This window comes from Sander lucioperca, unplaced genomic scaffold (genome assembly GCF_008315115.2).
Source record: "Sander lucioperca isolate FBNREF2018 unplaced genomic scaffold, SLUC_FBN_1.2 Unpl_20, whole genome shotgun sequence".
Taxonomy (NCBI): Eukaryota; Metazoa; Chordata; class Actinopteri; order Perciformes; family Percidae; genus Sander; species Sander lucioperca.
In genome coordinates, this window is record NW_023396242.1 from 1 (window position 1) to 12,500 (window position 12,500).

The 12,500-nt window shown below is 43.4% G+C and overlaps 1 protein-coding gene across 1 annotated transcript in view; it reads left to right on the forward strand.

Moving 5' to 3' along the window:
* Positions 1–10,925: 10,925 nt before the first annotated feature.
* LOC116037843 (protein YIPF3-like) overlaps positions 10,926–12,500 on the forward strand; it is a 4,053-nt gene continuing 2,478 nt past the window's right edge. The window contains exons 1-2 of the mRNA XM_035998851.1: positions 10,926–11,043; positions 11,127–11,219. Coding sequence (XP_035854744.1) covers positions 11,011–11,043; positions 11,127–11,219 — 126 coding nt within the window. The 5' untranslated portion in view covers positions 10,926–11,010. The remainder of the gene's footprint in view (positions 11,044–11,126; positions 11,220–12,500) is intronic.

Consider the following 12,500-nt stretch of genomic DNA (forward strand, 5'->3'; position numbering starts at 1 on the left):
TCTAACTGTCATCAACTGTCTCATCTGGCTCTAACGTCTCTGTCATGCTAACTGTCTCGACTGTCTCTGTCCTAACTGTACTCTGACTGTCTCTGTCTCTACTGTCTCTGAACTTTCCTCTGACTGTCTCCTCACTGTCTCTGGCTCCTAACTGTCTCTGACTGTCTCTGACTGTCCCTCTACCTGTCTCTACCTGTCTCGAACTGTCGCTGTCTCTAACTGTCTCTACGGTCTCTACTGTCCTCTGCTCGTAACTGTTCGGACTGTCTCGCTGTCTCCTGACTGTCCTCTGACTGTCTCTAACTGTCCTCGACTTTCTCTACCTGTCTCTGACTGTCCTCTGCGGTCTCTAACTGTCCTCTACCTGTCTTCTGGTCTCTAACTGGTCTCTGAACTGTCTCTAACTGTCTCTGACTGTCGCTTACTGTCGCTAACTGTCGTCTAACGGCTCTGACTGTCTCTGCCTGTCTCTGACTGTCTCTGTACTGTCTCTACTGTCTCTGCCTGTCTCTGACTGTCTCTAACTGTCTCTAACGGTGCTCCTAACTGTCTCGGACTGTCTGGCTCTAACTGGCTCTGACTGGCTCTAACTGCTCTACCTGTCTGCTGACTGTCTCTACTGTCTCTGACTGGCTCATAACTGTCATTCTAACTGTCTCTATACTGTCTCTGACTGCACTGCTGTCTCTGACTGCTCTGACTGTCTCTAACGGTCCGCTAACTGTCTCTACTGTACTCTGACTGTCTCTACGGTCTCTGACTGTCTCTGACTGTCGCTGACTGTCTCTAACTGTCGCTGTGGCTCTACTGTCTCTACCTGCTCTGACTGTCCTCTACCTGTCTCTACGTCCTCTGACTGTCTCTACCTGTCTCTGTCTCTACAAACTGTCTCTACGGTACTCTGACTGTCTCTAACTGTCGTCCGTCTCTAAGCTGTCTCTGACTGTCCTCTGACTGCTCTAACTGTCTCTGACGGTCTCTGACTCTACTGTCTCTGACTGTCTCTAACGTGGCTCTGACTGTCTCTAACGTCTCTAACTGTCTCTGTCCTCTAACTGTCCGCTGACTGTCTCTGACTGTCTCTACCTGTCTGCTGACTGTCTCTCTGCCTGTCTCTAGTCTGTCTCTGTCTCTGACTGTCTCTAATCGTCTCTGTCTCTGACTGTCTCTGTCTCTGACTGTCTCTGTCTCTGAACTGGCTCTACCTGGTCCTCTGCCTGTCTCTAACTGGCTCTAACTGCTCTACCTGTCTCTGACTGTCTCTGACTGTCTCTAACTGTCTCTGCCTGTCTCTGCCTGTCTCTAACTGTCTTTAACTGTCTTTAACTGTCTTTGACTGTCTTTGCCTGTCTCTACCTGTCCTCTGACTGTCTCTGACTGTCTCTACCTGTCTTCTTTAATACTTCTGGTCTCCTACTGTCTCTAACTGTCTCTGACCTGTCTCTGACTGTCTCTGACTGTCTCTAACGTCGCTAACTGTCTAACTGTCTGTCTTGAAACTGTCTTCTCTAACGGTCTCTACCTGTCCCTCTGACTGTCTCTAACTGTCTCTAACTGTCTGTCTCTAACTGTCTCGGACTGTCGCGTAACGGTCTCTTACTGTCTGTAACTGTCTGTCTCTAACTGTCTCTGACTGTCTCTAACTGTCTCTAACTGTCTTACTGTCTGTCCTCTAACGGTCTCTAACTGGTCTCTGCCTGTCTTTACTGTCTGTCCTCTAACTGTCTCTGTACTGTCCTAACTGTCTCTTACTGTCTTTACCTGTCTGTCTCTAACTCGCTAACTGTCGTGCTTTAACTGTCTGTCTCTACCTGTCTCTACTGTCTCTGACTGTCTCTGAGCTGTCTCTACTGTCCTGCTACCTGTCTGTCTCTAGACTGTCCTCTAACTGTCTGTCTCTACGTGTCCTCTACTGGTCTGTCTCTAAGCTGTCTCTAACTAGTCCTCTCATACTGTCTGTCTCTACCTGTCTCTAACTGTCTCTAAAGACTTCTCTTACTGTCTTAACTGTCTGTCTCTAACTGTCCCTCTAACTGTCTCTGACGTCTTAACTGTCTGTCTCTAACTGTCTCTGACTGTCTCATAACGGTCCTCTTACTGCCTTTAACTGTCTGTCTCTAACTGGCTCTAACTGTCGGTCTTGATACTGTCTGTCTCTAACTGTCTCTCAACTGTCTCTGACTGTCTCTGACTGTCTCTAACTGTCTGTCTCTAACTGTCTCTAACTGTCTGTCTCTAACTGTCCTCTACTGTCTCTAACGGGCTCTGACTGTCTCAACTGTCTCTACTGTGCTCTGTCGCTAACTGTCTCTGACTGCTCTCAACTGTCTCTGTCCTCTGACTGTCTCTAACTGTCTCTGACTGTTCTCTACCGTGTCGCTCGAAAACGGTCTCTGTCGCTAACTTTCTCTGACTGTCTCTGACTGTCTCTACTGTCTCTGTCTCTGACTGTCTCTAACTGTCTGCTGTCTCTGACGGTCTCTGTCTCTGACTGTCTCGTCCTCTAACGGTCTCTCACTGTCTCTGACTGTCTCGTAACTGCTCTCTCTGACTGTCTCGGACTGTCTCCTACTGTCTCTGACTGGCCCTCTGACTGTCTCTAACTGTCTCGTCTTTAACTGTCTTGTCTCTCTGTCTCTAACTGTCTCTAACTGTCTCTAACTGTCCGTTCTCTACTGTCTCTGACTGTCTCTAACTGCTCTACTGTCTTTACTGTCTGTCGTCTAACTGTGCTCGACTGTCTCTAACTGTCTCTCACTGCTGTCTGTCTTTAACTGTCTGTCTCTAACTGTACTCTAACTGTCTTAACTGTCTGCTCTGACTGTCTCTAACTGTCTCTAACTGTCTGTCTCTAACTGTCTCTACCTGTCTGTCTCTACGTCTCTCTACTGTCTTACTGTCTGTCTCTACTGTCTCTAACTGTCTCTACTGTCTGTCTCTACTGTCTCCTACCTGTCCTCTAACTGGTCTCTGACGGTCTTTAAACTGTCTGTCCCTAACTGTCTCTTACTGTCTTTAACTGTCTGTCTCTACCTGCTCTCTACTGTCGCTACGGTCTGTCGTTTACTGTCTGTCTCTAACTGTCTCGACTGTCTCTGACTGTCTCTGGACTGTCTCTAACTGTCTCTGACTGTCTCTGACTGTCTCTAACTGTCTCTAACTGTCTGTCTCTACCTGTCTCTAACTGTCTCTAACGTGCTGTCTCTAACTGTCTCTAACTGTCTTTAACTGTCGTGTCTCAACTGTCTCTAACTGTCTCTAACTGTCTTTAACTTTCTGTCTCTAACTGTCTCTGACTGTCTCTAACTGTCTCTTACTGTCTTTACTGCTCTGTCTCTAACTGTCTCTAACTGTCTGCTTTAACTGTCTGTCTCTAACTGTCTCTGACTGTCTCTAACTGTCTCTAACTGTCTGTCTCTAACTGTCTCTAACGGTCTCTAACTGTCTGTCTCTAACTGTCTCTAACTGTCTGTCTCTAACTGTCTCTAACTGTCTTTAACTGTCTGTCTCTAACTGTCTCTGACTGTCTCTGACTGTCTCTAACTGTCTCTAACTGTCTCTAACTGTCTTTAACTGTCTGTCTCTCTACTGTCTCGACTGTCTCTGACTGTCTCTAACTGTCTCTAACTGTCTCTAACTGTCTTTAACTGTCTGTCTCTAACTGTCTCTGACTGTCTCTAACTGTCTCTTACTGTCTGTAACTGTCTGTCTCTAACTGTCTCTAACTGTCGTCTTAACTGTCTGTCCGCTAACTGTCTCTAACTGTCTCTGACTGTCTCTGCCTGTCTCTAACTGTCTCTAACTGTCTCTACTGTCTGTCTCTAACTGTCTCTAACTGTCTCTAACTGTCTCTGACTGTCTCTGTCTCTGACTGTCTCTAACTGTCCTCTGTCTCGACTGCTCTAAACTGTCTCTAACTGTCTCTGTCTCTAATGTCTCTGAACTGTCTCTAACTGTCTTCTGACTGTCTCTAAACTGTCTCTGTCTCTGTCTCTACTGTCTCTGACTGTCTCTGACTGTCTCTACTGTCTCTGTCTCTGACTGTCTCTAACTGTCTCTGTCTCTGACTGTCTCGTGCTCTGACTGTCTCTAACTGTCTCTAACTGTCTCTGCCTGTCTCTAACTGTCTCTAACTGTCTCTGACTGTCTCTGACTGTCTCTAACTGTCTCTGTCTGTCTCTAACTGTCTCTAACTGTCTTTAACTGTCTGTCTCTGACTGTCTCTAACTGTCTCTTACTGTCTTTAACTGTCTGTCTCTAACTGTCTCTAACTGTCTCTAACTGTCTGTCTCTAACTGTCTCTAACTGTCTCTAACTGTCTCTGACTGTCTCTAACTGTCTCTTACTGTCTTTAACTGTCTGTCTCTACTGTCTCTAACTGTCTCTAACGTCTGTCTTTACTGTCTGTCTCTACTGTCTCTAAACTGTCTCTGACTGTCTCTGACTGTCTCTAACTGTCTCTGACTGTCTCTAACTGTCTCTAACTGTCTCTAACTGTCTCTGACTGTCTCTGACTGTCTCTACTGTCTCTGACTGTCTCTAACTGTCTCTAACTGTCTGTCTCTAACGTCTCTACTGTCTCTAACTGTCTGTCTCTAACTGTCTCTAACGTGTCTTTAACTGTCTGTCTCTAACTGTCTCTACCTGTCTCTAACTGTCTTTAACTGTCTGTCTCTAACTGTCTCTGACTGTCTCTAACTGTCTCTTACTGTCTTTAACTGTCTGTCTCTAACTGTCTCTAACTGTCTGTCTTTAACTGTCTGTCTCTAACTGTCTCTAACTGTCTGTCTTTAACTGTCTGTCTCTAACTGTCCTCTTACTGTCTTTAACTGTCTGTCTCTAACTGTCTCTAACTGTCTGTCTCTAACTGTCTCTAACTGTCTCTAACTGTCTGTCTCTAACTGTCTCTAACTGTCTGTCTCTAACTGTCTCTAACTGTCTTTAACTGTCTGTCTCTAAACTGTCTCTGACTGGTCTCTGACTGTCTCTAACTGTCTCTAACTGTCTCTAACTGTCTTTAACTGTCTGTCTCTAACTGTCTCTGACTGTCTCTGACTGTCTCTACTGTCTCTAACTGTCTCTTACTGTCTTTAACTGTCTGTCTTAACTGTCTCTACTGTCTGTCTTTAACTGTCTGTCTCTAACTGTCTCTAACTGTCTCTAACTGTCTCTGACGGTCTCTGACTGTCTCTAACTGTCTCTAACTGTCTGTCTCTAACTGTCTCTAACTGGCTCTAACTGTCTGTCTCTAACTGTCTCTACTGTCTCTGACTGTCTCTAACTGTCTCTAACTGTCTCTGTCTCTGACTGTCTCTAACTGTCTCTAACTGTCTCTGTCTCTAAACTGTCTCTGACTGTCTCTAACTGTCTCTGTCTCTGACTGTCTTAACTGTCTCTGACTGTCTCTAACTGTCTCTGTCTCTGACTGTCTCTGACTGTCTCTAACGGTCTCTAACTGTCTCTAACTGTCTCTGTCTCTAACTGTCTCTGACTGTCTCTGACTGTCTCTAACTGTCTCTGTCTCTGACTGTCTCTAACTGTCTCTGTCTCTGACTGTCTCTGTCTCTGACTGTCTCTAACTGTCTCTAACTGTCTCTGACTGTCTCTGACTGTCTCTAACTGTCTTTAACTGTCTTTACTGTCTTGACTGTCTTTGACTGTCTCTAACTGTCTCTGACTGTCTCTGACTGTCTCTAACTGTCTGTCTTTAACTGTCTGTCTCTAACTGTCTCTGACTGTCTCTGACTGTCTCTAACTGTCTCTAACTGTCTCTAACTGTCTGTCTTTAACTGTCTGTCTCTAACTGTCTCTAACTGTCTCTGACTGTCTCTAACTGTCTCTAACTGTCTGTCTCTAACTGTCTCTAACTGTCTCTAACTGTCTGTCTCTAACTGTCTCTGACTGTCTCTAACTGTCTCTTACTGTCTTTAACTGTCTGTCTCTAACTGTCTCTGACTGTCTCTAACTGTCTCTAACTGTCTGTCTTTAACTGTCTGTCTCTGACTGTCTCTAACTGTCTCTTACTGTCTTTAACTGTCTGTCTCTAACTGTCTCTAACTGTCTCTAACTGTCTGTCTCTAACTGTCTCTAACTGTCTGTCTCTAACTGTCTCTGACTGTCTCTAACTGTCTCTTACTGTCTTTAACTGTCTGTCTCTAACTGTCTCTAACTGTCTGTCTTTAACTGTCTGTCTCTAACTGTCTCTGACTGTCTCTGACTGTCTCTAACTGTCTCTAACTGTCTGTCTCTAACTGTCTCTAACTGTCTCTAACTGTCTGTCTCTAACTGTCTCTGACTGTCTCTGACTGTCTTTAACTGTCTGTCTCTAACTGTCTCTGACTGTCTCTAACTGTCTCTTACTGTCTTTAACTGTCTGTCTCTAACTGTCTCTAACTGTCTGTCTTTAACTGTCTGTCTCTAACTGTCTCTAACTGTCTTTAACTGTCTGTCTCTAACTGTCTCTGACTGTCTCTAACTGTCTCTTACTGTCTTTAACTGTCTGTCTCTAACTGTCTCTAACTGTCTGTCTTTAACTGTCTGTCTCTATCTGTCTCTGTCTGTCTCTATCTGTCTCTATCTCTCTCTGTCTGTCTCTGACTGTCTCTAACTGTCTCTCACTGTCTGTCTCTAACTGTCTCTAACTGTCTCTAACTGTCTGTCTCTAACTGTCTCTAACTGTCTGTCTCTAACTGTCTCTAACTGTCTCTAACTGTCTGTCTCTAACTGTCTCTAACTGTCTTTAACTGTCTGTCTCTACTGTCTCTGACTGTCTCTAACTGTCTCTACTGTCTCTGACTGTCTTTAACTGTCTTTAACTGTCTTTAACTGTCTCTAACTGTCTCTGACTGTCTTTAACTGTCTCTAACTGTCTCTGACTGTCTCTAACTGTCTCTAACTGTCTCTGACTGTCTTAACTGTCTCTAACTGTCTCTGACTGTCTTTAACTGTCTTTAACTGTCTCTGACTGTCTCTGACTGTCTCTAACTGTCTCTGACTGTCTCTGACTGTCTCTGACTGTCTCTGACTGTCTCTGACTGTCTCTAACTGTCTCTAACTGTCTCTGTCTCTAACTGTCTCTGACTGTCTCTAACTGTCACTGTCTCTGACTGTCTCTAACTGTCTCTAACTGTCTCTGACTGTCTCTGTCTCTAACTGTCTCTGACTGTCTCTAACTGTCACTGTCTCTGACTGTCTTGACTGTCTCTAACTGTCTCTAACTGTCTCTGTCTCTAACTGTCTCTGACTGTCTCTAACTGTCACTGTCTCTGACTGTCTCTAACTGTCTCTAACTGTCTCTGACTGTCTCTGTCTCTAACTGTCTCTGACTGTCTCTAACTGTCACTGTCTCTGACTGTCTCTGACTGTCTCTGACTGTCTCTAACTGTCTCTGACTGTCTCTGTCTCTAACTGTCTCTGACTGTCTCTAACTGTCACTGTCTCTGACTGTCTCTGACTGTCTCTGACTGTCTCTAACTGTCTCTAACTGTCTCTGTCTCTAACTGTCTCTGACTCTCTCTAACTGTCACTGTCTCTGACTGTCTCTAACTGTCTCTGACTGTCTCTAACTGTCTCCAACTGTCTCTAACTGTCTCTGACTGTCTCTGTCTCTGACTGTCTCTAACTGTCTCTGACTGTCTCTAACTGTCACTGTCTCTGACTGTCTCTAACTGTCACTGTCTCTGACTGTCTCTAACTGTCTCTAACTGTCTCTGACTGTCTCTAACTGTCTCTAACTGTCTCTAACTGTCTTTAACTGTCTGTCTCTAACTGTCTCTGTCTCTGACTGTCTCTGACTGTCTCTCACTGTCTCTAACTGTCTGTCTTTAACTGTCTGTCTCTAACTGTCTCTAACTGTCTCTGACTGTCTCTAACTGTCTCTAACTGTCTCTGTCTCTAACTGTCTGTCTCTAACTGTCTCTAACTGTCTCTAACTGTCTTTAACTGTCTGTCTCTAACTGTCTCTGACTGTCTCTAACTGTCTCTTACTGTCTTTAACTGTCTGTCTCTAACTGTCTCTAACTGTCTGTCTTTAACTGTCTGTCTCTAACTGTCTCTAACTGTCTCTGACTGTCTCTAACTGTCTCTAACTGTCTCTGACTGTCTCTAACTGTCTCTAACTGTCTGTCTCTAACTGTCTCTAACTGTCTCTAACTGTCTGTCTCTAAACTGTCTCTAACTGTCTTTAACTGTCTGTCTCTAACTGTCTCTAACTGTCTCTAACTGTCTTTAACTGTCTCTGACTGTCTCTAACTGTCTCTAACTGTCTCTAACTGTCTGTCTCTAACTGTCTCTAACTGTCTTTAACTGTCTGTCTCTAACTGTCTCTAACTGTCTCTGACTGTCTCTAACTGTCTCTAACTGTCTCTGACTGTCTCTAACTGTCTCTAACTGTCTGTCTCTAACTGTCTCTAACTGTCTCTAACTGTCTGTCTCTAACTGTCTCTAACTGTCTTTAACTGTCTGTCTCTAACTGTCTCTAACTGTCTGTCTCTAACTGTCTCTAACTGTCTCTAACTGTCTGTCTCTAACTGTCTCTAACTGTCTTTAACTGTCTGTCTCTAACTGTCTCTAACTGTCTCTAACTGTCTCTAACTGTCTCTGACTGTCTCTGACTGTCTCTGACTGTCTCTGACTGTCTCTAACTGTCTCTGACTGTCTCTAACTGTCTCTGACTGTCTTTAACTGTCTCTGACTGTCTCTAACTGTCTCTGACTGTCTTTAACTGTCTCTGACTGTCTTTAACTGTCTGTCTCTAACTGTCTCTAACTGTCTCTAACTGTCTTTAACTGTCTGTCTCTAACTGTCTCTGACTGTCTCTAACTGTCTCTAACTGTCTCTAACTGTCTTTAACTGTCTGTCTCTAACTGTCTTTAACTTTCTTTAACTGTCTCTGACTGTCTTTAACTGTCTTTAACTGTCTCTAACTGTCTCTGTCTCTAACTGTCTCTAACTGTCTTTAACTGTCTCTAACTGTCTCTAACTGTCTCTAACTGTCTTTAACTGTCTTTAACGGTCTTTAACTGTCTCTAACTGTCTTTAACTGTCTTTAACTGTCTTTAACTGTCTCTGTCTTTAACTGTCTCTAACTGTCTCTAACTGTCTCTGACTGTCTTTAACTGTCTCTAACTGTCTTTAACTGTCTCTGTCTCTAACTGTCTCTAACTGTCTCTGACTGTCTTTAACTGTCTTTAACTGTCTTTAACTGTCTCTGTCTTTAACTGTCTCTAACTGTCTCTAACTGTCTCTGACTGTCTTTAACTGTCTCTAACTGTCTTTAACTGTCTCTGTCTCTAACTGTCTCTAACTGTCTTTAACTGTCTCTAACTGTCTCTAACTGTCTTTAACTGTCTGTCTCTGACTGTCTCTGACTGTCTCTAACTGTCTCTGACTGTCTTTAACTGTCTCTGACTGTCTCTAACTGTCTCTAACTGTCTCTAACTGTCTGTCTCTAACTGTCTTTAACTGTCTCTGACTGTCTTTAACTGTCTTTAACTGTCTCTGTCTCTAACTGTCTCTAACTGTCTTTAACTGTCTCTAACTGTCTCTAACTGTCTTTAACTGTCTGTCTCTGACTGTCTCTGACTGTCTCTAACTGTCTCTGACTGTCTTTAACTGTCTCTGACTGTCTCTAACTGTCTCTAACTGTCTTTAACTGTCTGTCTCTAACTGTCTTTAACTGTCTCTGACTGTCTTTAACTGTCTTTAACTGTCTCTAACTGTCTCTGTCTCTAACTGTCTTTAACTGTCTCTAACTGTCTCTAACTGTCTCTAACTGTCTCTGACTGTCTCTGACTGTCTCTAACTGTCTCTAACTGTCTCTGACTGTCTCTGACTGTCTCTAACTGTCTCTAACTGTCTCTGACTGTCTTTAACTGTCTCTAACTGTCTCTGTCTCTAACTGTCTCTAACTGTCTCTAACTGTCTTTAACTGTCTCTAACTGTCTCTGTCTCTAACTGTCTCTAACTGTCTCTAACTGTCTTTAACTGTCTTTAACTGTCTCTAACTGTCTCTAACTGTCTCTGACTGTCTCTAACTGTCTCTAACTGTCTCTAACTGTCTCTAACTGTCTCTGACTGTCTCTGACTGTCTTTAACTGTCTTTAACTGTCTCTGACTGTCTCTAACTGTCTCTAACTGTCTCTAACTGTCTCTAACTGTCTTTAACTGTCTTTGACTGTCTTTGACTGTCTTTGACTGTCTCTGACTGTCTCTAACTGTCTTTAACTGTCTCTAACTGTCTTTAACTGTCTGTCTCTAACTGTCTCTAACTGTCTCTGTCTCTAACTGTCTCTAACTGTCTCTAACTGTCTTTAACTGTCTCTAACTGTCTCTGTCTCTAACTGTCTCTAACTGTCTTTAACTGTCTCTAACTGTCTCTAACTGTCTCTAACTGTCTCTGACTGTCTCTAACTGTCTCTAACTGTCTTTAACTGTCTCTGACTGTCTCTGACTGTCTCTGACTGTCTTTAACTGTCTCTAACTGTCTCTAACTGTCTCTGACTGTCTCTGACTGTCTCTAACTGTCTCTAACTGTCTCTAACTGTCTCTAACTGTCTCTAACTGTCTTTGACTGTCTTTGACTGTCTTTGACTGTCTCTGACTGTCTTTAACTGTCTCTAACTGTCTTTAACTGTCTGTCTCTAACTGTCTCTGACTGTCTCTAACTGTCTTTAACTGTCTGTCTCTAACTGTCTTTAACTGTCTCTAACTGTCTCTGACTGTCTCTAACTGTCTTTAACTGTCTTTAACTGTCTCTGACTGTCTTTAACTGTCTTTAACTGTCTGTCTCTAACTGTCTTTAACTGTCTTTAACTGTCTCTAACTGTCTCTGACTGTCTCTAACTGTCTTTAACTGTCTCTAACTGTCTTTAACTGTCTTTAACTGTCTCTAACTGTCTTTAACTGTCTCTAACTGTCTTTAACTGTCTCTAACTGTCTCTAACTGTCTCTAACTGTCTCTAACTGTCTCTAACTGTCTCTAACTGTCTCTCTCTCAGGCTGATCGAGTCCATGATACCCGTCCGTATGATCAACTTCCCGCAGGTACACACTTCCACTTCCTGTCTCCTCCCAGGGTTTTCACAATAAGAGCTGAAATACTGACAGCTTGTACTTCCTGTGTGCAGAAGATCGCCGGCGAGCTGTACGGCCCTCTGATGCTCGTCTTCACGCTGGTCGCCATCCTGCTGCACGGCATGAAGACGTCAGGAACCGTCATCGTAAGGACACATTTAACGGGGCCGTCTCCATGACTACAGAAACTCTCATCCACTAACAGTCACATGATTTTAATTTAGATTTAATGGACAACAGCTTTAAAGCCCCTGTTGCAGGTTAACCACCACTGTTGATTAATGGGTACATAAAGTACTCAACATATGTATATCATTGTTAAAACTGTCTCCAAATAGTGTTAAAGGCCAGTTTTCGCCGTTTTAGTCGTTTAGTGGGTTTTTTAACGCAATTCGGTGATGACGTCACGTTGGGGAGACGTGCATCAGTCTAGTACTAGAACTATGGTGACTGTGTATCAGCCTAGTACTAGAACTATGGTGACTGTGTATCAGCCTAGTACTAGAACTATGGTGACTGTGTATCAGCCTAGTACTAGAACTATGGTGACTGTGTATCAGCCTAGTACTAGAACTATGGTGACTGTGTATCAGCCTAGTACTAGAACTATGGTGACTGTGTATCAGTCTAGTACTAGAACTATGGTGACTGTGTATCAGTCTAGTACTAGAACTATGGTGACTGTGTATCAGCCTAGTACTAGAACTATGGTGACTGTGTATCAGCCTAGTACTAGAACTATGGTGACTGTATCAGCCTAGTACTAGAACTATGGTGACTGTGTATCAGCCTAGTACTAGAACTATGGTGACTGTATCAGTCTAGTACTAGAACTATGGTGACTGTGTATCAGCCTAGTACTAGAACTATGGTGACTGTATCAGCCTAGTACTAGAACTATGGTGACTGTATATCAGTCTAGTACTAGAACTATGGTGACTGTATATCAGTCTAGTACTAGAACTATGGTGACTGTATATCAGTCTAGTACTAGAACTATGGTGACTGACTGGGATGAGGAAGAGGTGTTTTTACTACTCAGTGAATAGCACCGAGTGAAAGTCAATGTTTTCTTTATATCTAGTGACAGTGATCATGTCGTTAGTTCAGATAAGTTCTGGTAATCTAGCTAGATCTAGAAATAGAAGGCATCATGTTAGCTACGGGCTAACTTGCCAGTCAGTCCCACCTGTGAAATCCCCCGACGTTGTAAACACATTTTGATTAGATATCTCACGTTTTGATGGACCCTACTAGCTCCGAAGTTGTTGGCTGGTTACGCATCGTTAGCTAATTCCACTAGCATACAGGCTAACTATAGCCAGTTAGCTTTGTATGTAGCTAACAAAAACCCACCCATCTCGTAGGAGCGAAGCTTAACATTTCATTCAATAACATTATGGTACAAAAGGAGCACTAACGCCACA